The following is a 27,202-nucleotide window of genomic DNA, read 5'->3' on the forward strand; positions in this document are numbered from 1 at the left end:
TGCTCCTATATTGTATCTATGTGTTCGTGTATAACTGTAATATAGTACATGCCCATCTCTGAGACTCTGTGACTCTACACAGAGAAATGTATCTGTAATTTAATAAAGAGCCCAATGTGACCCTGGCTGAAATCAGCATGTCTGTTTATTAGTGGATGTTGAGAGCCTTCTCGTTTTTAGCCCATCGCTCCCGCCTCACCCCTGATCAGAAGAAGGAGGTGGTCATAACTTTGGATCATTAGATCAGGGGAGATCTGGGAGGAGCATGAGTCCACACCTCACCACCCACATCCACCAACCCTGGCCACACTTCTTTCTGTGCATGGTAATAACAGGCAGCAGGAAACGGGAGTTTCCTTGGCATCTCTTCCTGGGCCCTCTCTGTCCCCCTACCTTCCCTCATTCTATCTCATCGGATCTTTTTGGTTTCACATCAACCAGAGGTGCCTCACCCTAGTGAAGAAGAAAGGAGGTGCAGCCCTTAGCTGATACCTGACTTGTAGGTGGGCAGCCTTTTGTCCCAGGTGCCCCTCCTGCCTGAGTCCTGGGGGCAAGCAGAATATTTTTAGAAAAATGGCCTCATATCTGAGCTGTCTCAAGCTGAGACCTGTACCCAGAGAAATATACTGGGCAATGCTTCTCCCTTATTTTAGAGTAGGACAACAAAAACGCACGTTTTCTCTTTTTTTTAATTAGGTTTCATTTTACTTTATTTATTTTGGCCACACCACATGGCATGTGGTATCTTAGTTCCCCTACCAAGGACTAAGCTCATACCCCCTGCATTAGAAGCACAGAGTCTCAATCACTGGGCCACCAGTAAAGTCCAAATATGCACATTTTCTGAATGCCTCTTGGTTTCTTGTAAAGCAAGCCCTGTAGACTCAGATGGACCTCCAAGCTTGGACCAAAGCCTTGAGCTTCTGGAAGCTAGGAGCCTCTCCAGACCCGACCAGGGCCAGCCGCAGACCTCCTCCACAAACACACAAGTAGAAGCGCAAGCACCCATGAGGGAGCATGCATACCTGGCAAAGCTATGGCCTTAACAGCAGTCCTCCCATCCTGTTTTCTATGCACCAGAACTCCTAGTGCACCCAGGATGCAGACAGAGGTGGTCAGGACATTGGAAAGGAACTCTGTTTCTCTAGCTCTGCCAGGGGCTCCCCGCTGCATTGTGCTGGGCCATCTACACACATGTCCACTCACTGTCATGCTCTCTCTCTCTCTGTGATTTCCTTTTCACATTCCTAGCAAGGCTTTTCAATTTGCCTGGTTGCTTGCAGTGGGGAAAAAAGTGGCCAAAGTCAACTTCTTTTCCATCTTGTGTCAAGACTGAAGCTCCTGGGACATCCTTGGAGGTCCAATGGTTCAAACTTCACCTTCCAAATGCAGGGGTTCAGGTAACATCCCTGGTTGGAGAGCTAAGATCCCATATGTCTTCCAGCCAAAGAACCAAAGCATAAGACAGAAACAATATTGCAACAAGATCAATAAGGACTTTAAAACATGGTTCACGTTAAAAAAAAAAATCTAAGGGGAAAAAAACCGAAAAAAAAGACTGAAGCTCCTGAAGGACTTGCCTGGCAGTCCAGTAGTTTCCCACTGCAGGGGCATGAGTTTGATCCATGGTCGGAGAACAGGTCTTGCCTTGGGCAGTAGAGGTAGAGAAGGGAGTCCCTTATGTTCAAGAAACAGGGTTAGGAGTGCAGTCTGGATTCAGTTAACAGCAAAGCCATTGTATTCATTTGTTTGGGCTGCAGTAATAAAGTACCACAGACTGAGTGGCTTAAACAACTGAAATCTATTTTACTGCAGTTCTAGAGGCTAGAAGACCAAGATGAAGCAAACTCTGGCTCAAAGAACAGATAGCCAGTCACAGGAAGTGTTCATCATGCAGGCAGGAGGCCATAAAGGGAAGGGGGGTTGCTGTAAGTGGCCCCCCTGGGTAGGGCAGAGCTGGGGGCTGATGCAGAAATAGACTGGACCTAAACCAGCAGCAGCCTAACCTTGGGACAGAAGGCACAGAAGGCTAATAGGCATTGCCTGCCCCCCAGGGGCCTTCCTGTCCTGTACCTTCAGGCATTGGTGCACAGTGCCTTGTTGAGGCCAGAATGACGGAAGGCTGGTGTGATGTGGTAAATTGTTCCAGGAGATGGCGCTCAGGGATTACGTTTGTTTACTAGCCCAATTTAAAAATCAGTTTCAAAACACGTTAATAGAGTCATGGAAAAAACACAATAGAGACTTTTGTTTTTCCTGGGATCTTTTACCTTGGCATTTCATACCCATTATGCAGCCCCTTCTATCACATTGTCAGTGGTGAAAGCTATGTTTCCTCTTTCTGAAGACTGGAGGCATTTCTTTAAAACCTGGAGAAATGGAGGGGGGCAGATGTAGGGGAGAACCCGCCTAAGCCCTAGCATGCCCTTGTCCCAGCCACCGGCCCCCCACCAAATGTGCAGCTTTCTGTGATGAACAGCAGACTCACAGCTGTGGCTACATCTGTGCCAGCGGGCCAGTCCCAGCCCCTCTGCCAGAGCCCAGGCTGCCCTGGTGTAAGGGCCCCCCGCGTGCTGTCAAGGACCCACAGAAGAGCCTGGCCATTCTACTCTGCCATCCTCCGCCCTTCTCCCCATGGTCATCCTCTACTCGTTCACTGCAGGCTTGGGCACCTGGCTGACATTCCCTGGCAGCCCAAAACCCATGCTGGGAAACTTCAATATCTACAGGGTGACCCATCTGACACAAGGACCTCTTGATCCTCGACCTCTTGGTCTCTAACTCCCTGCACTGTGAGCCTTGTCTGTTCCTCATACCCATTCCATATCCTGTCACCATTTCCATCTCTCCTCTGTCTGTCTGCAACCCCATTTCCCCTCCTCCTCATGTCCCTGGTCTCCTGTGCTCCCTCCCCCTCCCCGCAACTGGATCCACACAGCTGCAGGCTTCTGGAATCTGGGCCCAACTGTGCCATTCTCCTTCGTGCACCATCCATACTGCCTCAGTGTGCTCAGGCTAAGCGGAAACCCTTTCCATGGCCTGCAAGTCTCCTCTGCATTCCCAGCCTCAACTGCTACTTTTCCTGGCGACTCTGAAGCCTGTTCTCTACCTGAACAGACCACACCCTCCCAGTGCCCCTCCCTCATTCTAGTGGGCAGTTAGCCCCATGAACTTACACCCAATCTGGACAAAAGCACCACACCAGCGGCCTCCCTTACCTCCATTTTACCCTAAGAAGCCCCTTTCTGGGGTTAACTGCAACCATTCATCAGTGAAGCATTGCTTCCTCAGAGCAGCCTCCCAACACGGGGGCCCAGACAAGACCTGATCCCTTGCTCTGCCGTCTGTTTCCACAGCATCCTCTGCCTTCCTCTCTGTCACTCACCTGCAGCTTACAGGATTCTGTGGACAATCTGTGCTCCCCTTGAGCCAGGGCTGCAGGCTCAGCACTGCCCACTCTAGGCTGAGGACTGAAACACAGCAGCAAACATTGCTGTTTGTGCCACAAGTGAAACGCGAGGCTAGAGATCTTGGGAACCCCTAGAAGGAGCACTCGGGTTGACCTGCCCACTGAGGTGGGTTGCACTCATCTTCTCCTTCAAGAACAAAATTGCAACTCGCTGCTGAACAACCATTCACAGGAGAATGTTGGATCCTACCAAAAAAGATATCCCATGTCCAAGAGCAAAGGAGAAGCTCCAACAAGACAGTGGGGGGGGGGTGTGTGCAAAATTGTGATTAGACTCAAACCCCATACCCCCCAGAGATGCTCTGAGGGCTCAAACAAAACCTTGTATGCACCAGGACCCAGAAGCCCCACAGAGACTGAGCCAGACCTGTCTTTGAGTGTGTGAGTGTCTCCTGTGGAAGCATAGGTCAGCAGTGACCTGCTGTGAGGACAGGGGCTCTGGCTGCAGCAGACCTGGGTCACCCAGCATGTGGCATAAACCCCCTGGAGGAGGTCACCATTAGCCCCAGATGACCCACAAACTGCAGAACAATTATACCAAAGAAATTCTCACACTGTTAAGAAAGTTCTAGGACCCACAACAGATTTCCCAACCTGAGGATTGGGCAAAGGGACTGAAAACCCTCAGGGAATTTGACTTTGGAGGCCAGTGGGAGACTGAGCCAGACTTGCCTGTGAGTGTCCAGGAGTCTCTGGTGGAGGCTTGACAGTTTGGCCTCAGGCAAAACAACAGGGAGGGAACACAGTCCCGCCCATTAACAGAAAATTGTATTGAAGATTTACTGAGCATGGCTCCGCCTATCAGAACAAGACCCAGTTTCCCCCATAGTCAATCTCTCCCATCAGGAAGCTTCCATGAGCCTCTTATCCTTATTCATCAGAAGGCAGACAGAATGAAAACCACAATCACGGAAAACTAACCAAATTGATCACATTGACCACAGCCTTGTCTAACTCAATGAAACTATGAGCCGTGCCTTGTAAGGCCACTCAAGACAGACAGGTCATGGTGAAGAATTTTGACAAAACGTGGTCCACTGGAGAAGGGAATGGCAAACCACTTCAGTGTTCTTGCCTTGAGAACACCATGAACAGTATAAAAAGGCAAAAAGATAGGACCCTGAAAGATGAACTCCCCAGGTCGGTAGGTGTCCAATATGCTACTGGAGAAGAGTGGAGAAAAAACTCCAGAAAGAAGGAAGAGATAGAGCCAAAGCAAAAACAATGCACAGTTGTGGATGTGACTAGTGATGGAAGTAAAGTCCAATGCTGTAAAGAACAATACTGCATAGGAACCTGGAACGTTAGGCCCATGAATCAAGGTAAATTGGAAGTGGTCAAACAGAAGATGGCAAGAGTGAACATTGACATTTTAGGAATCAGTGAACTAAAATGGACTGGAATGGGTGAATTTAACTCAGAAGACCATTATATCTACTACTGTGGGCAAGAATCCCTTAGAAGAAATGGAGTAGCCCTCATAGTGAACAAGAGTCCAAAATGTAGTACTTAGGTGCAATATTAAAACTGACAGAATGAGCTCTGTTCGTTTCCAAGGCAAACCATTCAATATCACGGTAATCCAAGTGTATGTCCAAACCACTAATGCCAAAGAAGCTGAAGTTGAACAGTTCTATGAGGACCTACAAGAACGTCTAGAAATAACACCCAGAAAATATGTCCTTTTCATCATAGGGGACTGGAATGCAAAAGTAGGAAGTCAAGAGATACCTGGAGTAACAGGCAAGTTTGGCCTTGGAGTACAAAACGAAGGGCAAAGGCTAACAGAATTTTGCCAGAAGAACGCACTGGTCATAGCAAACACCCTCTTCCAACAACACAGGAGACAACTCTACACATGAACATCACCAGGTGGTCAACACCGAATTCAGATTGATTACATTCTTTGCAGTCAAAGATGGAGAAGCTCTATAGAGTTAGCAAAAAGAAGACCAGGAGATGACTGTGGCTCAGATCATGAACTCCTTATTGCCAAATTCAGACTTAAAGTGAAGAAAGTAGGGAAAACCACTAGACCATTCAGGTATGACCTAAATCAAATCATTTACATTTATACAGTGGAGGTGAGAAATTGATTCAAAGGATTAGATCCGATAGAGTGCCTGAAGAACTATTGACGGAGGTTCATGCCATTGTACAACAGGCAGTGATCAAGACCATCCCAAGAAAAAGAAATGCAAAAAGGCAAAATGGTTGTCTCAGGAAGCCTTACAAATAGCTGAATGGCAAAGGAGAAGCGAAAGGCAAAGGAGAAAGGAAAGATATACCAATCTGAATGCAGAGTTCCAAAGAATAGCAAGGAGAGATAAGAAAGCCTTCCTCAGTGATCAGTGTAAAGAAATAGAGGAAAATAATGGAATGGAAAAGACTAGAGATCTCTTCAAGAAAATTAAAGATACCAAGGGAACATTTCATGCAAAGATGGCACAATAAAGGAGAGAAAGAGTATGGACCTAACAGAAGCAGAAGATATTAAGAAGAGGTGGCAAGAATACACAGAAGAACTATACAAAAAATATCTTAATGACCCTGATAATCACGATGGTGTGATCATTCACCTAGAGCCAGACATCCTGGAGTCCAAAGTCAGGTGGACCTTAGGAAGCATCACTATGAACAAAGCTAGTAGAAGTGATGGAATTCCAGCTGAGCTATTTCAAGTCCTAAAAGATGATGCTGTGAAAGTGCCACACTCAATATGCCAGCAAATTTAGAAAATTCAGCAGTGGCCACAGGAATGGAAAAGGTCAGTTTTCATTCCAATCCCAAAGAAAGGCAATGCCAATGAATACTCAAACTACCACACAATTGCACTCATCTCACACGCTAGCAAAGTAATGCTCAAAATTCTTCAAGTGAGTCTTCAACAGTACATGAACTAAGAACTTCCATGTGTTTAAGCTGGACTTAGAAAAGACAGAGGAACCAGAGATCAAATTGCCAACATCTGTTGGGTCACAGAGAAAACAAGAGAGTTCCAGAAAAACATTCACTTCTGCTTTATTGACTACACCAAAGCCTTTGACTGTGTGGATCACAACAAACTGTGGAAAATTCTCAGAGAGATGGGAATACCAGACCACCTTCCCTACCTCCTGAGAAATCAAGGTCAAGAAGCAATAGTTAGAACCGGACATGGAACAATGGACTGGTACCAAATTGGGAAAGGAGTACTTCAAGGATGTATATTGTCATCCTGCTTATTTAATTTATATGCAGAGTACATTATGCAAAATGCCAGACTGGATGAAGCACAAGCTGGAATCAAGATTGCAGAGAGAAATATCAATAACCTCAGATATGCAGATGACACCACCCTTACACAGAAAACAAAGAGGAACTAAAGAGCCTCTTGGAAGTGAAAGAGAAGAGTGAAAAATCTGGCTTAAAACTCAACATTCAAAAAACTAAGATCATGGCATCTGGTCCCATCACTTAATGGCAAATAGATGGGGAAACAAGGGAAACAGTGAGAGACTTTATTTTCTTGGGCTCCAGAATCACTACAGATGGTGACTGCAGTCATGAAATTAAAAGATGCTTGCTCCTTGGAAGAAAAGCTCTGACCAACCTAGATAGCAGAGACATCACTTTGCTGACAAAGTACCACCTAGTCAAAGCTATGGTTTTTCCAGTAGCCATGTATGGATGTGAAAGTTGGACTATAAAGAAAGATGAGCACTTAAGAACTGATGTTTTTAACTGTGGTGTTGGAGAAGACTCTTAAGAGTCCCTTGGACTGCAAAGAGATCCAATCAGTCCATCCTAAAGGAAATCAGTCCTGAATATTCATTGGAAGGACTGATGCTAAAGCTGAAACTCCAATACTTTGGCCACCTGATGCGAAGAACTGACTCATTGGAAAAGACCCTGATGCTGGAAAGATTGAAAGCAGGAGGAGAAGGGGACGACAGAGGATGAGATGGTTGGTTAGCATCACCGACTTGATGGACATGAGTTTGAACAAGCTCCAGGAGTTCATGATGAACAGGGAAGCCTGGTGTACTGCAGTCCATGTGGTCTTAAGGAGTCGGACATGACTGAGCAACTGAACTGAAGAAAGAACTTAACATCCAACAGAACTCTAGCTTGGTCTGGCTATATCCTGAGCCCCTCCCCATCACTATACCAGCTCTGCCAGCTTCATTGCCATATGTGTTCTTTACAGTGCCTGTCTGAGCAGTGGGAGGGGCAGGTCACAAAGATTTCACCCATAAGGATCCCACACTGAGTGCTCAGATGCTTACCCCAGGGTGCAACAAGTTGGACCCAACCCTGCCTGATACCCAGGCCAGGGCTCACTCAGTAGGGCTCAGGGAGCCCTGTAGTTTCACTCACCCTCTTTCTGCCTGATTCTGTGACATCATTTGGCCATCCCCAGCCAGGTAGTCAAGGCGAAGAGGATCACTCCTCGGGGCAGAGGCACACAGCCCGGGCCAGCAAGCTGCCCACGACTACCCAAGAGTGAGGAAAGACTATTCAGGAGGAAGAAATAGGCACATGGGCTATGAGCACAAGAGGATGGGTGAGAAGTTCCAGAACAGACATGATGAAGACGCAAGATATAAGAGGCCCACAGTGACATGATGTCAGTGGGTGGTTCTGACATGGGTATGTTGAGCCAAAGGGACCCAAAGAGCAGGTGGAGACCTTGGGGCTCTTGTCTCTGACATGAGATGTACCCAGGTAAGCCCAAAGGACAGCCGAGCCTCAGAATAACTGACGTAAAGGGGGAAGAACAGAGGCCCAGGGAGGAGTCCTGAAGGATAGTTTACTGCAGAAAAGAGATGAAAAAGAATGGCCAGGGGTGCTGGGCATCCCAGAAGCCAAGCCCAGAGCTTCAAAAAGAAGGTGAGGTCTCGACTGCAGAAGCAAATCAGGGCGGAGCCTGAGAAGAGGGCACAAGTGCTGGTGGGAGCAGGTCACGGAGGGAAGGTCTTCTGCAACCTCACTGGGTCACTGTGAGCTGTGGGCCCTCAGAGGCCAGGGCCCTGTCTGACACTCTCTCTGCACCACGTTCTGTGTCCTGTCTTTGTCTAAGAGTCCAGCATTTCTTTCTGAGCTTGGCCCAGGGTCACCACACTGATGACCTAGCTAGGGTCATCCTCATAACTGACTTCAGCCAGACCCCCCGGGAGGGTATCCAGTCCCCAGACCCCGACTCTCATGAGGTGACGTGGGCATGGCCTCCATGAGCAGCTGAGGTCCTGAGAAAGCCTCACCAGGGAGGACACCATGGTTTTGGCCCTGAGGGCTCCCAAGGAGGGTGCAGAGTTTGGGGCCCAGAGAAGGCCCTTTCTCAATCCATGTGACCTGAGGTGGATCGCAATCTTTCTCTTATGATGGCATCTCACAGCCCTGTGTGATGACCCACCCCCAGTTCTCACAGCATTCCTGGGCAACAGCTGCTCGCCCCAGCCCGGCTATCTACCCAATCTTCTGTAACTTGGCCCAGCTCCCACCCCACTCACTCCAACCCACACTTCAGGAAGGAACAGCTGGGGACTCGGTGTGAATAGAGAAACAAGCCCTGGAGCCAAGGTCAGGAAACCAAATAGAGGGGTCAGCTCTTACCTGTTACTCTTAAGAAATAAAATTCATATTTTATGGCAAGACAAGGAAAATTTAAACATAAAATTTTTCTCTGCTCTTTGGTCTCCTCTCTCCCCCAACCGTACATTGTATTATTATGTCTGTATTATGTATCAACCAAACCTACTGGTCCACAGAAACAATTATTCAACCATGAAATGCAGCATTCTCCTAGCACCAGCCAGACAACTTTTTAACAGATAACATTCCTTCTTGATCTTGTAAGGGGTCACAAGGCACTTAGATCTGGTTTGTGTAAAGTGTTAACAGCACATCATTTAACGTACAGCCTTCTGCCTCAAAACACTTTTATAACTGTGTCTTGGTTTCTAATGGGCAGAACTTTCTGAGATGCTCTTCTCTGGTCACAATCTTCAAATTTGGCTCAAATAAAATTTTCCGTTTCTTTTTTAGATCGGATGATTCATTTTCCATCAACACTATGGAAGATTTCACTGAACGCAAGTCACACCACAGTGGGATTCCTTTTCTCTGGGGCTCTAGGAGCGGTGGGGGTTCTGGAAGCCCTGGGGAACCTCCCTAGGATGGAGGGGCTACTGAGTAGTCGCTGAGGTAAAATCTTTACCCTGAAGAAGGGGTTAAGAGGTGGAAAGTTGAGGCATTCTAGGCAGGGGCCCCAAGGAGAGTAAACTCCAGAAAGGAAAATATTAATCTCTTTCCAGGAGGTTCCTCCCTCCCTTGGCAGCCAGTTCATACTCCAGGGCCAAGGGCAGAGCAGGCAAGTCAAAGGGGCCTGGTGGATTCTTTGGCTTCTCCCCCCAAGAAGTGTGATTCACGCAAATTATCTTAACTTGGGAGTTTCCATTTCTTACTATACTACATGGAACTCCTACTTAGGGTTGTGGCAAAGCTTAAAAGGGACAGAGTACACAGAGTGATTAAAGAGGTATCTAGGCATAGAGACACCCCAATATACGGAGGATGCTATTACTCTATGTCTTTCGCAGAGCTCCCCATTGCATTGTTTATTGTGGAAATGCCTTGCAATAAATAGGCCCCTTTTTTGTATAAATCAGGTCTACCAAAGAGTGAATAAACAGCCATATTTACTAAGTGTGGCTTTCAAAGGTTGGAACTCAGAATTTCCAGTCTGTGTAGCAGCCACAGCTCAAACATTTGGCAGCAAGTAATGTGTTTCCAAGGGCAGGTCTGGGCTGGTGCTAGGTGGGGCCTGAAAGCCTCAAGAGGAACCCAGAGCCGGGCCTAGCCCAGGGGGTGGGGTCAGGGTAGGGGTGGTACTGGGTGGGGCCTGGGGCCTGCCTGCTGGTACTACCACACCCCACCCCAAGCTGCCTTCCCTTCTGAGTGCAGCGGGGTGTGTGTGCAGAGTCTCTGAGTGGAGGGAGGGCTGACCAGTGAATCTTCGTCTCCCTGGGGAAAGGTGCCGGCGAGGTGGACGACATGGCCTGGTGGAAAGCTTGGGTAAGTGCAGAGCAAGCAAAGAGGGAGGGTGCAAGCAAAGAGGGAGGGTTCCCACCAGTGCTGGTCTAGAGAGAAGTCAGCTCAGGCAACATCTGCTGCCTGCCGGGCCAGGCACTGGGCTGGGTTGCCCACTGGGGAGAAAGACAAGGAGATACTGCCCCAGCCCCAGAGATGCTCATGGCTGGAAACAATGGAAACAGGGGGGACGGACAGATAAAGGAACCTCAAAATGCACCTGGGGAAGCTGCGGGGCTGAGAGAACCCAAACGGAGGGGTCGGGCTGTTGGAAGCAAGGGGGAATCATGGTTAAGTGAGATGTGTGTTTGTGTGTCTGTGCATGTGGTGTGTGTACAAGTTTACAGGGAGCCAGGTAAATGTTTCCTTTGAGAGGGAACAGTATGTACAAAGGCTCAGAAGAGTGGGAAGCTTGGTTTTAAAGAGAAATAGGCCTGACGGTCCTGGATGGGAGGATAGCAGATCAGGGGAGATGTACCTAGAGAAGCAGGACAGGGCTGGGTCCTACAGAGCCACCCATGGCAGGCAAAGGAGTGTGGGCGCTACCTTGAGAGCACTGGGGAGCCATTGAAGGAACTGGAGCTAGAGAGCATCCTGACTGAATAAGCTGATGTTGGAGGACTCATCAATGTCCACCCTCAGGGGATGGGAGGACAGCCTGGCCCACAGAGGTTTTGTACAGTTGAAATCTGTGAGTGAAATTTGCAGTGACAGATGGCTGAGTTAGAAGGGATGATACATTTTGCCCCTAAGTCTCCTGTGTCCAGATGAATGCACAGATTCTCAGGAGTGTTTCATCTGGGTTTGAGTCCAAGGCTGTCTCAGCTAAGGAGGTGAGAACACAAAAGGGGAGGAAGATGAGGAGTGGGTGACATCTCCCGCTCAATGAGGGGTGGGTGGGTGGGGGATGTGCTCTGTACACCTTCCTTCAATTCATCCCCAGGCAGCCCTGGGGTAGAAAGGCTGCTCTTTCCACTTAACAGAGGAGGAAACTGAGGCTCAGCGACATCTAGTGACTTGCTCAATCCCACAGCTAGCAGGCAGGGGTCTAGTGTGAACTGAGGTCTCTCTCTGTCCCCGCCCCCAGGCTCTCTGTGAGTCTCAGTGGATGACCTGGGCTTACCCCAATTCAGGAAATCTCTTTGTCATAAATGTCACTTCCCAGGAGCTCTCAGGTTCAGACATGCTAGGCCAGGACAGGAGGGACAGAGAGGAGGCCTGGGGCAAGGTAGGGTGACTGTCTGGCCCTAGTGAGGCAGCCAGGACAGCTCAAGGGCCAGGGTAGCCTCCAGCTTCATCCTGCCTGATGGGAAACAAGCCTTTGAGGAGGCAGATGTGTCAGGGAGAACCTAGTGCTGGGCACTTTCCAAAGTCAGCTGTTGCCCAGGGTGGCCTGATTCTGGGCCTTGCTCCCAACATCAGGGGCAGGGTAAAGGTCCATCCTTGTGGCCCACCCAGCCAGGCAGGCAAAAGCCTCTTTGTAGGGACCTGGCCAACCTGGCTGAATGACAATGACACTTCCTGAGTACGTACTGTGCCCTAGACATTCTTGCGTCAATATCTCACTTGGGCCTCAAGTCATTTCTGCCATAGAAATGTCCATATCCTTATTGACAGATAAAGAAATGGAGGCATAAGGAGGATAAGACAGCATCCAAGTTTGCCGCCCTAGGAAATGCTGGAGTCTGGGTTAGACTCTGAGACGTCTGACACCAGAACTCAAATTCTGTGGGGCTTGGCAACCCACAAGCCAAGGGCATCAAGATCACAGGTGGACCCCAGGTGAGACTGGCTGAGCTTCCAGTGACGGACAGATGACCTCTGAGCTTCTAACGAGACTATGACTGGACCCAAAGGATGTGAAAGATCAGCTCGAGGGAATCTGTCTATGCCTCTCTTATGGAGATGAAGTTTTGTCTCTCAAATTCTCCCCGCCAGCCTTGTGACAGGAGAAGGCAAGGGTGTGGCAATTCACCTGAGACCTTCACAGATACAAAACAGATGGAGAGTCACAAGCCAGACTGAGTCATCTTCTCAGTGAAAAGTTTCCTGTATGGACTGGTCCAGTCTGCCCAAGACCCAGAAAGGACCTACGCATACCTTTCCTTTAACATGGTGAGGGGTGGGGTGGTCTTAAATAGAATATCTGGAGCTCCAACACCCCATGCTGACATCCAGGGGTCTGATTCCTAGGAAACTGTCTTTTTCCCCTGTAAAACCTTTGTGTGGAAAGTGAGGCTGAGGCTTCTCACTGCAGTGAAATCACAAGCCCCGGAAAGCTATTTACAAACACTGCCTCTGGAGCCCAACCTCAGACCTGCTGAATCTGCCACTCCATGGTGACTAGTATATGCGGCCTGGTATGTCACTGCTGCACAGCCCCTGAGTGCCAGCCTGGGGCAAGAGGCAGGAGGAAAGCTCCTCCTGGGTGGCCCCCAGAGCTTAGCACTGAGATCTGAGATGACCCAACACTCACAAGCAACCTGCATTCCTGTGGGCAAGGTTTCCTTCAGGGAAGAGTTCTGGGAAACCTCAATGTCTGGAAAAGGTTGAGTCATTGATAGAAGGGGGCGGTAGACAGTTGAGCTTCTGAGTCAGCTGAGCATCACCATTTACTAGCTGCATAGTCTTGCCAAGTTCTTCAAGCCCAGTCTATGAAATGGGGCATTCATAACTACCTAATGCAACTGGCAGAGATGTCAAGAACAGCATTGCATCTAAAGTACCTAAAGCCTCTAAAATATAAAGCCTGTCACATAAGACCTGTTCAAATCTTTAACAGTAGTAACAGATGTTTGTGACTCCACAAACAAGGGCTGTGATCTATGCATGTGCCCAGCTGGGCAACAGCTGGGACCACACAGGCTCTCTGGATAAAATTGCTACAAGGAATTACTTCTAATAATTTCTTCTATGAAACTTGGTGCTAAAGAAATAAAGCAGGAAAATCTGTCTCTAGATATTTGAAATTCAAGCAAAGGATATAGAAAGACTTCTTACCTTTTACTCAAAAGAAATATCTTTACAGATATACCATGGGTGGGAAGCTGCTCTTCATTTTCAGAAAATAGCTAGAGCCAGGAAAGAAGGAAGGAAAAACAGGAGGGGAAAAGGGAGGAAAAAGGAAGTGAGGAAGGATGGATGGATGTGGTGACTGGATGGGTGGATGGATGAATGGAAGGGAGTGGTAGTGGGACATCTGGGTAGTGAATGAATGAGTGGACTGATGGCTGGATTAGTGGAAGGAAGAGTAGATGAGTGGATGAGGGGTGGATCGGAGGAGTAGTTGAACAGGCGAGTGGGAGACCAAAGGCAATGGGACTAAATTGCCTTCCATTTGAAGGGTCTCTGAGTCTCCTTCAAACTCAGTCCCCGTCTCCAATCTCCCTCCACTCCTTTATTGCCCATCTCCCAAAACACACACTTAAGAGGGATCATTCATTTGCACCTGAGAAATTCTGCAGAGCACAAGTCTCAGGAGCCCTGAGGCAAGACTTGGATTAGAGACTTGGAAATCAAGGGCCTAGGGACTTTGGTTATCTGGCTTATTTCACAACTTTCAGAACATCATGCTGTTTTTTCTAAAGCTAACTCTCTGCCCCTCAAGAGCCTGAGGACTTGGAAAGGCCCTGAGCTGTCAGGATGCTCAACTGGGTACCCTGGCCCTCTACTTTCTTATAAGTGCCCACTTCTCAAGGAGAGGGCAGATTGAGCTCAAACTGTGCCTGGCTTCTCAGCCTCATCTGCACACTTTCCAGGCAGCATGTTCAGCTCCATGAAGCCTTTCCTTACTTGATCATTGTCCTTGCAGCTTTGAGCAGGATTGTCGTTTCCTGGTGCCTGCCAGTGGTGCTAGAGGGACCTGGGGGTGGCTGGGCCTGCTGCCTGCCTCAGATGGCATTGCCTAAGGGAAACACAGCCTGATTTAGAGCCCACGCCCCAGCACAGGGGCAGGGATGGGAGCGGTTTTGTGGCTCTCACTGGCGCCAGCCTGTTAAAACAAGAGGCCTTTCTGCAAACAAGGGGCCTTTCTGCAGAGGAGACAAGGCAGTCCCGCAGAGCCCCCAGGGAAACCAACAGTTCCTCACAGTCAGACCATGGTCTCTGGGGGTACCCTTCCCCACACAGCTAATGCCTTGGAGTAACCAACCCCTGGGTCATTTGGCCTCACAGATCTCCTAGGAGATTCCATCGTTGTGCCCTGTCATCCCAGTAAAACCACCGCTGCACTCTGAAGGATGCTCCCTCTTCAGCATCGCCCCCCCGCCCAAACCCCTGCTGATTCTTTTTCAGGCCAAGCTCCCTACCCTAACTCTATCCTCCCAATTTTTTGTTGTTTTCATTTGTATTTTCCTTAAAGTCCATTGATCATCACAAAAACCCAGGAAGTACAGGTAAGGAGGAAACAGATGTCTAACTGAGGGTCTAAGGACCCACAGCTAGAGAGGAAACATGGCACAGAACTGGGGTGTGTAGAAGGGGCTGGAGCCATGGTCCCCATGGACCGACTGGCCATGGGAGAGCTGAAGGCTGGAGTCCAGTCTCTAGATCCTCTTCTTCCTGTCCCACAATCAACACAGTGGCTCTGCAAGTGGCCACAGTGCCAGCTAACTGTGAGGTCGGGTGGCACTGACCCACTCCTCCTCAGAAGGCCCCTCCTTCCAGCCTGAAGCCCCTCCTTCCAGGCCTCCCCTTGACCAAGGCGCTAACAGGCACGTGGGGCCTCTGCAGCCCCGATCTGAGGGGGCCATATGGCAACTTGATACCCATCTGCTAGAAACTAGCATATCCAGAAGCTGCAGCCTCCACTCACCCTCAGAGGACAGGCAGGACCAGGATGGATGGAGGCTCAGCCGCTGGTCAGCAGGGGCCAAGCTGGTGCCCACCCTGCTGAGGCAGCCTCAAGGTGCACTGCTTTCCCCCACCTCCCGCTATGAGCAGGCCTGGATTCTCTTGCAGGTTGAACAAGAGGGCATCTCAGTGAAGGGCAGCCCCCACTTCAACCCAGATCCTGACGCAGAGACCCTCTACAAAGCCATGAAGGGGATTGGTGAGTGGCCCTGATTCGGGAACTCAATGACTCTCTGGGGCTCTGCCCATTCTGCTCAAGACCCCTCTGCTCACACCCTTGGGAGTCAGGGTCTTCCCATCATCTACTGGCACCCAGAGAATCACACAGGGCCCACCTTCACCAGCACAGGTCTACAAAGGCCTGAAGACTGGAGATGGGAGGGCAGTTGTGAGTAATGGGGGTGTGAAGCAGGAGGCCATCTGCCATGTGTTCCTGCACATCCTTGTGCAGGGACCTCCTCTCACTCAGCCTGAGCTTTCACACTCATAAAATGGCCCCAAGAACCGTGGGCCCTATGCGTCACTGTGAATTTCAGATGGGACAATATTGGGAGTTGTAGAGGTGGGGGCTGACCTAGTTTCCCAGCACAAAGGAGGTCAGGGTGGGAAGTGAGCTCCAAAGGCTCTGGGCGATGTCCAGAGAAGATCAGATGACCAGAGGGTCCTCAGAGTCCATCACTGTGAGGCTGAGCCTGGGCTGCACCCACATTGTGTGGGCCAAGGGTGGACAGGTAGATTTTCTATCTGTCTTGTCTACACCATGAAAATCATCAGGTTTGGGAGCTCTCCAGGTGGTGTGTCCCCAGTGCTGGGGCCTCCAGCCATGCAGACTCTGCAGCATTTCCTCCCACCTGGCTTAGGCTGGCCACAGGGCCGGCTGCATCCTATCTCCAGTGTTTGCTTCCCTGAGGGCAGGAAATGGCTGGCCAGAGGCCCACTGGGATTAGGATAACCCAGCCCAGGCAGCCCTCATGCTCTCACCCTAGGCAGGATTTACCCTCTCAATGGCTCCAGCTGGCGAACTGGGGCATTAACAAAAACTGCCATTCCCAGACAAGCTGAGAAGGAATTTTCCGTCCTCTGCTTCCTGTGAAATCTTTATTATTATCTCCACTTCCAAAGAAAAATGCAGTGGCTTGGAGAGGTGAGGCTTCCTGTCCACCCAGCTGCTGGGCCAGGAATCTGGTCTGGTTTTCTGGATCCTCTGTTGCCACCTTCCCCCACAGTCACCAGCACAAGGGAGGTCAGGGCAGGAACTGAGCTCCAAAGGCCCTGGGCGATGTCCAGAGCAGATCAGATGACCAGAGGGGCTTCACAGTCCATCACTGTGAGGCTGAGCCTGGGCTGCACCCATATTGTGTGGGTCAGGGGTGGACAGGTAGATTTTCTGTCTGTCTTGTCTATACCATGAAAATCACCAGGTTTGGGAGCTCTCCTGGTGGTGCATCCCCACTGCTTGGCCACCATGCAGCTGCCCTCCCTCCTCTCCAGCCCTCATCAGCCTCTGGGGAAAATGGGGGTGCTCATGCTGTGCCCCCTGCAGGGACCAACGAGCAGGCCATCATCGACGTGCTCACGAAGAGGAGCAACGCACAGCGACAGCAGATTGCCAAGTCCTTCAAGGCTCAGTTTGGCAAGGTAAGGGGGGCAGGTGTACTCAGGTGGGCTGTGGAGACTGCTGGTGCCAGAAACAGCCTGGAAGGCAGCACCAGGCTAGATGAGTTCCAGCTGGTCTAGAGCCCAGCCCATGGTGACTTGTATGGTGCATTGTATCTCTGAAAATCAGATTTAACTCATCATCCTGTGTTTTACCTAGAAAACTTACTTACAGATGGCTCCCCCCAGCCCTGGCTTGAGCCAGCCTTCTGCCCCTAACCTTACGTTTTCCAACCTCTCTCTCACTTGCTCCTTTACATTTGCTCCAGGGTCCCATCCCTGGGCTATTTCCCTGCCTCTGCACTTTGCTTGTCCAATTTCCTGAGCCTGGAAGGCCCTTTTCTTTCCCACATGCCAGAGATGCAGGGCAGACTCGGCCCTGTGCCGTGCTACGGGGCTGTCTTCGTCTTCTCACGTTGGAGCTGCCATTCCCTTACACTTTCCCTCTTGCCATGGGGGAAATCCAAGGGCAGGAAGCACACAGCCTGGCTTAGTCCCTCCTCCTATTGCCCCCAGGAGAGAGCTAGACATTGGTGTTCTAGCTAAAGAGAGTAATAAATGCATGCAGGGTCATGGTAGCCGGAAGCCTCCATCAGCACATATCAATAATGTGAACATTTAACCCAGAAAGATGAGTGGCAAAACCCAAACACTACATATGAGAAACCAATATGCTCTTCTAAAAAATAATTTCTCTCTCTTAACCTTCACAACTATGTATTATTCTCTGCATTCGATGTTAGAAGAAACTGATGTTCTGAGAGGTAGCGGATGTTGTCCAAGTCTCCAGAGCCTGTGAGAAACAAGGTTGGGATTGAAATCTAGATCCGAGAAGGCCCTTGGTCCTTCAGCTATAAGGAGATCAGCTGAGTGTGGCCTTCTGGTTTCTTGCAAACACAACTGCCCTTAGAAGGAGACATGCATAAAATAGATTCCTTAATTCATTTCACTCATTCATTTGAGTGTCTATGGGCTAAATGACAGGGACTCAATGGCGAGTAATGATGAACTTTTATTTTGGGATTATGGTGTGTCCAACACTGCACTGAAAACGGGCTTGACATCTATCTCTCTGCCAATCCCCTAAGCAATGGTATGAAGCAGGTATACCATGGTGTCTATTCCACAGGAAAGGATAATGATACTCAGAAAGGCTGAGTTGCTGGACCAAGAAACCCCAGCCAGCACCAGCACATGGCAGAGCCTACTCGGGAATCTAGCCAGAGCCCCTGGGCCCCACCACCATCCTTGCCAGCACTCCAGAGGTGCAGCACACAGAATATCACCGTTCCCTCTTCCTGCCTTAGGATCTCATCGAGACCTTGAAGTCGGAGCTGAGTGGCAAGTTCGAGAGGCTCATCATAGCCCTCATGTACCCTCCGTACAGATATGAAGCCAAGGAGCTATACGATGCCATGAAGGTAACCAAGCAAGTGGGGTGGGGGAGGGGCAGAATCACTTACAAGGACTGAATGGGGGGATGATGCCCAGGACTCCTTTCCCCAGAGAGCTTGGCACAGGAAGCTCCAAGCTCTCCTTGAGCCACTCTTTGGAACAGCTCAGCGGGATGGCAGCTTGCTGCTCATGAGACCATAGAACGCATTTCAGGACTTAGTAGAACATAGGTTCTTCTGTCTCAGAGCAGAAAGAATTTGGTGAGAGGCAAAGTGAAAGATAAGAAGTGATTTATTAGAATAGAAAGCTTGTGAGGCTAAGTGGGCTATAGTTTTATAATCAAAGGAAAAGTGGGGAGGGGGAGAAGACCACCTTCTTCCTCATTCTTGAGAGGACGTCAAATTTCAATCATCATTTCCTCCTCCACGATGGGTAGGGGATTTTCTTGTCCGCAAATAGTCAAATGGGGACTGTCATGAAACAGTGGAAATGAGCAACAAGGCTGTAACATGTACTAAAATATGGTAAATCATCTCAGTTTTCGATATAAAGTCTCCTTTTCCTTAATTTTTGTTTTTAGTGCAGGCAGAAGAGGCAGCTCTAGGAATCATTAACTTACTGAGCTCGCTGGGCAGGATGTGGGTCTCACTCCACCATTGTTGTATTGTTTGGGGGAATGTCTCATGCTTCTGTTGCATAGTTTTGTTGCTAAGCAAGGCTGCTTGGTTTTGTGGTTAAGCAAACCTATTTTCCTGAGTGATCATTAACTTACAGGGGTCTCTCATACTTTTTCCTCTACTGACCATCCCCTAGTGGGATTAACTATTTAATCACCTACTTTGTCCCTTTATTCTGTTCCTATCACTCAGACTGCCACCAAACACAGACTGGCCTCCTGCGTCACCTGGTCTTGATAAAGCCAAAATCAGTCCTTCTCAGGACACCACTAGACCAGGTGTGCAGGAATTAGGAACCAGCCTCTGCTGTCTTGTGCCTGGTTCCCCAGGTTCCCTTTACTTCCCATTGCTCCTTTTGCATTTGAAGATGATTCAGGAGTCAGGACCAAGGAACAATAATCATCTCCATGGAAAGGTCACTTACTGTGTACACGGACCTGCTGGACATTTTACATCTATTATCTCCACCCCCAGATGGGGGTGATTTATTATCCCTGTGTCCTGATGAGGATCCTTAGGCTCAGGGAGGTCGAGCAACCTGTTTGGGACCACCCAGCTAGGGAGAGGCAAGCTGAGACACAGTTTTCCCATCACATCACTTGCCCATAACAACCACCACTGGAGACAAATGCAGATGGTTTCCTCCAGTAACATCCTCCAGCAGAGGCCTCCCAACAGAGTGGTGACTGGTTCTTCCTAGGGCTCTTTCTTGCGCCTCTTGACAAAAGAAGGGTGTGGACACAGCAGGAGGATGCACACGGTCCTCTCCAGTAAGCAGAGATTTTTATCCACAGGGCATAGGAACCAAAGAGGGTGTCATCATTGAAATTCTGGCTTCTCGGACCAAGAACCAGCTGCAGGAGATAATGAAGGCATACGAGGAGGGTAAGGCGCCTGTCAAGAAGAGAAGATGTGGGCCCTGAGTTAAAGGCTAGCTTGGGAATGGCCATGAGCTTTGGCAGCGTAGCAAGGAATAAGAGACAAGAAGTGTACTGGGCCACATTGGAAAGAACTCTTTCTGGGCTTTTCCACACATGAGTGCTGAGCACCCACTGTGTACCAAATCCCATGCCTGACAGTGAGGTCAGATATAGCTCAGGCTTAGCCGCTAAGCTCCCTAAGCTCACAGGCTGCTTGCTGGAGGGAAGGGCATGCAGACACTAAACTCTGCCCCTTGAGAGTGTGGCAGTGCTATGGGTCACATAATTTTTCAGCAGTGAGTGGTGGGGCTGGTACCTTCCTGGCTGGGCATAGGCTGACCCCAGGGACCATGCAGGGCCCTGTTTCAGCAGTGGGGGATGTGGAGCCCAAGCTAGCTATCACGGAGTCCATGGTATGCAAGGCAAAGCCCCTCTTCCACAAGGTCTGCCTGGTGAGGAATCTGTCTGAAGGTGCTGGCTTTGATGAGCCACGTGATGAGATGGAGCTTGATCAGGCTCTCTGGACTGGCCCATCTCTGTGTTTTGAGCCTGGCCTGCAACCCATGTCGCTTCCTTGCTCTGAACAACAACCAGTGGGGAGCCTCTGCCACTCAGACATTTGCATACTGCAAACATTCCCTGTACCAAAGACTCATCCTTCCTAGAAGGCTTTAGTCAGGAGAAGTATGGGAAACAGGGCTGAGCAGAGAAGAGCAGGTCTAAGTTCCATCATCCTGATCCCCTGCAGACTATGGGTCCAACCTGGAAGAAGACATCAAAGCAGACACCAGTGGTTACCTGGAGAGGATTCTGGTGTGCCTCCTGCAGGTATCACAGCCCTGGATCCTGGGAATCCCTTGTCTTGGGGATCCCAACCACTCCCCACTCCCAGGGAGCAGCTCTTGGGCAGAGCTGCTGGGGTTGGGTGAGGTGGGGGCAAGGGTGTGGTACAACCACTGGGGCCTGGGCTCACTGGGTTCATCCCAGCATGGTTGGAAGGTCCTCATTGCAGAACCCCTGCAAGCAAGAAGAGGGCCCATCATTGGGCAGGTCCTGACCACCAGGCCCCATGCCAGGCATGGCACTTACTTTTGCTCACTGAATTCCCCATCCCCCTCGGGGCATTTCTTACAACTCTCATTTTACAGATGAGAGAGCCAAGGCCCAGAGAGGATAACTGTCCACCTGCCTGCCCAGCTGTCCCCTCTGCCCAGGCTGCTCTGCTCAGCCAGCCTACCTTACAGAGTCACCTCTCCTGTTCCTAGGGCAGCAGAGATGACTTGAGTGGTTATGTGGACCCAGGACTGGCCCTGCAAGATGCACAGGTGAGGCTACCCCTCAGGAGCTTCTGCCTTCCTGGTCACCTGGCCCCACCCTCTGCCATCTAGAGTCCAGGAGGGGCAATGAGGGAGGAGGTGGTTCTCTGATGATGCTAGGCTGAGACCCAACTCAGCTCTCTGCAGGCCTTTATCTTCTGATGTTTGCAGGTGGAAGTGAGGGTGTAGGGGAGGAAGGAAGCTGATTTGAGTGGGATCCACTGAAACTCTGCCCTGGCAGAACAACCTACGAATCTGGGGATGCTGGGCCTCCAACGCCCAGATGTGTGCTTTCAGGTCTCTATAGACCTGCCTACTGGCAGAGCGCTTATAACTGCCTAGAAGCAGGGTGAAGCCCAGGGTGAGGTGGGGCAGTTCCTAGAGCAGCCCGAAGAAGAGAATTTAACCATGGGAACAGCAGGCTCCCCGTCAAAAAGATGATCAAGCAGAGGAGAATGCTGACCTGGCAGGGTGGACTGGGGTGGCCCTTCACTCCCTTGCTCACCTTCACTGGTTGTCATGGGTGTCCCAATGCCAGGATCTGTACGCAGCGGGTGAGAAGATTTGTGGGACGGATGAGATGAAGTTCATCACTATCCTGTGCACACGCAGCGCCACACATCTGATGAGAGGTACGGGGGAGGCAGGGAGGCAATGTCAGGACCATGAAGGATGGGTGCCTCTCCCTTCATACTCAATACTCAGTGTGTGATCATGTCAAGATATGGAGTTGGGGAGAGAGCTGAGGATCCCGGGACCCATTTCCCAGCAACCAAGTGGAAGTCAGGGGTGGTGAATTGATGTATAGTCTCTGATGTAAGATGTTGGAGGATGTCAGGCTGAGATGCACATGTCGGCTAAGAGAAGGCTCTCTCCACAGTGTTTGAGGAATATGAGAAAATTGCCAACAAGAGCATTGAGGACAGCATCAAGAGTGAGACCCATGGGTCACTGGAGGAGGCCATGCTTACAGTGGGTAAGAGATTGAGCTCCATGTTCAGGTACACATGGGGCCCTGGGGCTCAGTGGAGGAGCAGCATCAAAGGGCAAAGGGCCCAGAGCTCAATAGCAAGTGCTGGGTCCCTGTGCTCACCATCAATCAAGGTAAACCTCCATATCAGCCCCCACTCTCAGCATGTACCATCCACCCAGGACACTGGAGCTACTAGGGAAGACCCAGAGTCCTCAGTGTGCTCTGTCCTGCCTGAGATTGTTCCCTGTGCTGCCCATGTAGTCCCCAGAACTGTGTATGTCATTGTGTATGAGTATGTGTGTGAAGGTGTCTGAGTACGTGAATGTATATGTATGCACACGTTTGCAGAATTGTGCAAGATCCAGGGGCTATGCTCACCCACAGCAGCCACACAGAGAACATTCTGGCTTTGATTGTGAAGGTCCGAAAAAGGCAACTAGCAGGACCTCAGCCAGGGGTCTGTTCCCTGCCTCAGTTGCTGACTGAAGAAATGATGATGTGTAGTTGGAGTCCAAACTGAGTGATGGGTCATCTGATGCTAGGGGAACACTGAGAACCTTCCCCCAAGCATGAGGTCAGATTCACATAGGAGGACCCATTCCAGAGCACATCCTGGAGTCTAGCGCCAAAGTGACAGGCAGAAGAGTCATTGCAGAATGAAGAACTGAGGCCCAGAGCAGAGGGACTTCCCTCCTCCCTCCCATAATACAGCCAAGGTCACCTCCACACCAGGTTGTCCCCATTGGTTGCCAAGTAGCCTGGGAGCTTCACAGTATGTACTAGTACCTAAAGGTTGATTGGGACATCTGACACTCCCCAGCCACCTTTGATTGCTGTGATAAATCATCTAATCTATGCCAGAGCATCTAAACATGACCCCTGCTCCAGTCTCAGCTTCCATGGGCAGCCCTTGCCTTTAAACAACTAAATAAAATCTACAGCCAAGGAAAAGCAAGACCATGCAGTGCCCTCTGGGCTGGGCACTTCTGTTCATTACTCCTTAAAGACTCACATCACTGACTTCACATGTAAGGACAGTGCAAGGTAGGGAGATCAAGTCACTAACAGGCAGTGCCATCAGGCAGGGTTCAAACTCATGCCTGTCTCCCTCAGAGCCCTCCTCTTTCTGGTGCCTTGGGTCAAAACGCCAACCTCCCCACCCAGACACTCAGTCTCTAAAGCAGCATCCATGAAAGAGAGTGTAGGGCCAGATGCTCTGGAGCCAAGCCCCGTCTGTCACAGGGGAATCCAATCTGCAGGGGTCCTCTGACAAGTGACACTCAGAGGCCAGTGGTCACCATAATGGTGGCTCCTCCTTGGAGCTGTGTGGATGGACTCTTAGTGAAGCTGTCTCTGGAACGTAAGAGCCCAAGGACTCCCTTGGTGGAGCTGCGATCCGATGGGCCAGACCAACCCTCTGGGCCCCAGTGCATTTCACATCCTGCCCTTTTGTCTGCCTGCTCTGGGCCTTTGCACCTGTGCCCAGTGCCCTGGGCTTCCTGCCCTGCCCCACCCTTCCTGACACAAAGCCTTTCAGGACTAGGCAGAGCACCAATACATAGGCCAAGATTTGCACAACCCTTAGGACCCAAAGCAAGACATAAATAACCAAACACGTATACAATGCTTCCTACAGTCCCTGGTTGCTAACAGAACTTTCCTGTTTGCCAGTGAAGTGCACCCGGAACCTCCACAGCTACTTTGCCGAGCGCCTTTACTACGCCATGAAGGTAACTGTTTTGTTTTCTGTGTGCCTGACCCTCAGGCCTACATGGCACCAGTTGCAAAGCCAAGGAGCTCAGAGCCACCACCCAATTCTTCCACACTTGGGTCTCCTCTTATCCCAACCTCTTGTGGATCAGGCTGGTTTTAGTTCTCAGTGGGCATATCAAGGCTAGGGAAGGGAACCCACATCTCCTGAAGGCTGGATTTGAGCAGGTGCATTCCAGGTGTTCATGGCTCTGAACTTTTACCACAGTCCTTTGACACTTCATGGTGCAATCTGCCCTCCCATCTGCCCCCACCCAGAGATGATGAAACCATGGTCAAGGTCACACAGCTGATACATGGAAAAGCCTTGATTTGCACCCAAGTCAGTGCAATTGTCCTTTTAATTTATTTTATTTATTTATTATTGTCCAAGTGGCTTCCTTGAGAAAGCACAGGATTGCCAGGAGGGCAAGGCACTCTTTGAACGGACACGTTCAGAGGGAGACTGCCATACGCAGCAGTTCAACTTTCCTGCGTGTGCCAGAGGGACAGTCTGGGTTTGCCTATTGTCCAAAAGGCTGCACTTGTCACTCAGACAGCTATTCAGATGCTCATATTAGGTGCAGGTTGTGGTATCTGGAACCACACTGGAAAATAGATAGTCAGAATAATTCCTGAAGGTTAAGGTGAGTACCCACTTTTTCTGATTGATGGTTGTTAACATCACCTGAAGCAAGAACCCCAAGCCCTCTGGCTACTTCTGGCCAGGGAAATGAAAAAGGGTGTGGGATCCCTGTGGCTGGCCATGTGGCGCCTTCTGATGTAAGAGTATTCAAGGATGAAAGTGAGAGGGAGGGTCCTGTTTGTGAATTGTCCAGTTAAGCAGAGCTCACGATGTTGGTGCCCTAGGAAGAGGTCTTATTCCTGGAGCAAAGAGAATTTTGTGTCCAAAATCAAATCAAACACACACTGCAGCCTGGAGCGTTTGGCTACTAATAAGAAACAATATGAGCAGTGAGAGAGGAGAGATCAAGGGATCCCTTACTGCATCCCTCTAGTGCTTCACTGTCATTCCTGTTTTCCCCATTTCCTACAAAAGCCCCTTGGACCCAACATAGATTTGTCATTATCACAAAGATGGACCAGGAAGGCAAGAAGTGATGGTTGACTGCTGTGTCTTATCCAGGGAGCAGGGACTCTTGATGGGACCCTGATAAGAAACATCGTTTCCAGGAGTGAGATTGACCTAAATCTTATCAAGAATCAGTTCAAGAAGATGTACGGCAAGACCCTCAGCAGCATGATCATGGTGAGTCATGAGCTCCCAATCCTAACACCAGTTTGAAACAGAGACCTTGCTAGGAAACCTGAATGCTGTGACCAATGCCATCAGCCACATGTGTCCATCCCTTCCAAGGGAGTATCACACTCTTGCATTCATTGCTGTGTGGCAAGTACAGGGATCAGCAAGGAGGTTGGTGTGACTAGTGGAGGTTCCTGTTCACCCAGAAAGTTAGCTTTGCCTTTGCATTATGGTTACCCCTTTGAAAATGACACACCAAATCCTTGCAGAAGGAACCATATCTGAAGAGTCAATGAGAGTGTATAGTTTAGTAGGAATTAAGGAGTAACATTCAAATACAGATTTAAGTAGTCCTGGCAGCAGCAACATTTAAAGGAGATAAATCATATGAGCTTCAGTGGGTTGCCTAACATGATTCCCATTAGTGAACATTCTAGAGTTGAGAAAATGCAGAGCAATTATCACACTGCTATAACTTCAAGAGAAATAGCTCTTCTAGCTGTTAATGTCAATTGAGGCCTTGTCAGTTTCATTAATGAAAGTCAAGTCATGAGAAATATATCCCTAAGTCTTCACTGGCTACTAAGTCAAGTCTCTAGTTATTCTACAAATGCCTATTGTTCACTATACTTTTCAAGAAACACATAGCTTATGAGATGTTAAAAAGACATTCTCCCTTTCAGAAGTTTTGGAATGCAGCAATATGTGGTCAGGGTGAGGGGTAGGGGGTGCAGGGTGGCAGTAGGAACAGCCTGAAATGGAAAACAAGCAAAGATAGGTGTAGGGGCGGTGGCATAGGAACCAGTACAAGCATGTGCCAGGACTCTCCCCGAGAAGCACAACTCCTAGTAATAGGAGCTCCTGATGGAGGTGACTCCAAGCCAGGTCAATGTCCTTCTGACCAAACTCCCTTCTAAATCTCATGTCTCTCCCGTCCTCAGGAAGACACAAGCGGTGACTACAAGAATGCCCTGCTGAACCTGGTGGGCACTGACCTCTGAAGCCTCAGAAGGACAAGAGCAAAGGCCAAGAAGGCAGAGTCACTGGGTCCTGCTTGCTCAGCCTTGGCCATGGATGGGGGTGGGGGTGGGGGAAGCCACAGCACACCTTTCAGTCTTCTATCTCCCAGCTTCTAGCACTTTCCACCCAGTTTCTCTGACCCAGAAGGAAGGATCAGCCTGGGACTCCTACCACCACTGTCCTTCCAAGTCAATTCCAGGTGTGAGCACATTGCCTACCTTAGACTATACTGTGCCTGGTCTAACAAATACCTTGATGTGAAGGAGTCTACAAGAGCTCATAATCGTTTCTTTCTCCCTACACAAGCGTTTCCCAAGCCTGCCTGGTCAGAGCCCCCCAGGCACAAGTTACATAAAGACTCAGCCCCACCCCCATCTACTAATCTATATCTGCAGAGAAAGGACCAGAGAATATGGAATTTTAATAAGTGTCTCAGCTGATATGCTTCTCTTTCAGGCAACCAGAGAAGGCTGTGAGAACCTATTTGTTTCAGAGCACATACTCATGGGCAACTGAGAAAGGAACACGTATATCCAGGCCAGCTGGGCTGTCTAACATTCATTCACCAGCTTCATCTAAAAATACTAGGCTATAGGTAGAAGAGAAATTCTCTCATCATCCTACCAACAGAGAAAGCTAAAAATTAATGTCCTGACACAAGGACGCTTTGTTCTAAGAGGCTTGGGCTTCTCCAACTCTTGACAAAATTAAGTCCTCCTTCCTTCCACGGCAGAGCATGGAGAATCTCTAATGCTAACCAGTGGCAGTGGCAACTGATTACAGGAGAAACTGAGATGCCTGTGTTGTGCTTTTCAGAATAATAAAGATTTTTACAATGGAA

General features: G+C 49.6%; 1 protein-coding gene and 1 long non-coding RNA gene across 4 annotated transcripts; one reads left to right on the forward strand and one right to left on the reverse strand.

The window, feature by feature from the left end:
• Positions 1–2,245: 2,245 nt before the first annotated feature.
• Positions 2,246–13,284, reverse strand: LOC145539708 (uncharacterized). Its single transcript, XR_014077917.1, has 2 exons — positions 13,017–13,284; positions 2,246–2,369 (listed from the first exon to the last, which is right to left on the reverse strand). It is a non-coding gene; the product is annotated as an uncharacterized LOC145539708 (long non-coding RNA).
• LOC145539707 (annexin A8) lies at positions 10,407–27,202 on the forward strand. Of its 3 annotated transcripts, XM_081573721.1 has the most exons (12): positions 10,407–10,525; positions 15,500–15,590; positions 16,935–17,029; positions 18,355–18,468; positions 19,914–20,004; positions 20,788–20,867; positions 21,305–21,364; positions 21,894–21,987; positions 22,236–22,331; positions 24,000–24,058; positions 25,225–25,347; positions 26,283–27,202. In XM_081573721.1, the coding sequence occupies exons 1-12, from the start codon at positions 10,505–10,507 to the stop codon at positions 26,340–26,342; spliced, it is 984 nt and encodes a 327-aa protein (XP_081429847.1). In that variant the 5' UTR covers positions 10,407–10,504; the 3' UTR covers positions 26,343–27,202. The 3 variants fall into 3 exon arrangements, with proteins under 3 accessions (XP_081429847.1, XP_081429848.1, XP_081429849.1); XM_081573722.1 differs by lacking the exons at positions 19,914–20,004; positions 20,788–20,867; XM_081573723.1 differs by lacking the exons at positions 15,500–15,590; positions 16,935–17,029.

Source organism: Giraffa tippelskirchi, chromosome 2 (genome assembly GCF_054371585.1).
Source record: "Giraffa tippelskirchi isolate mGirTip1 chromosome 2, T2T-mGirTip1v1.2.pri, whole genome shotgun sequence".
In the NCBI taxonomy this organism is placed as follows: domain Eukaryota; kingdom Metazoa; phylum Chordata; class Mammalia; order Artiodactyla; family Giraffidae; genus Giraffa; species Giraffa tippelskirchi.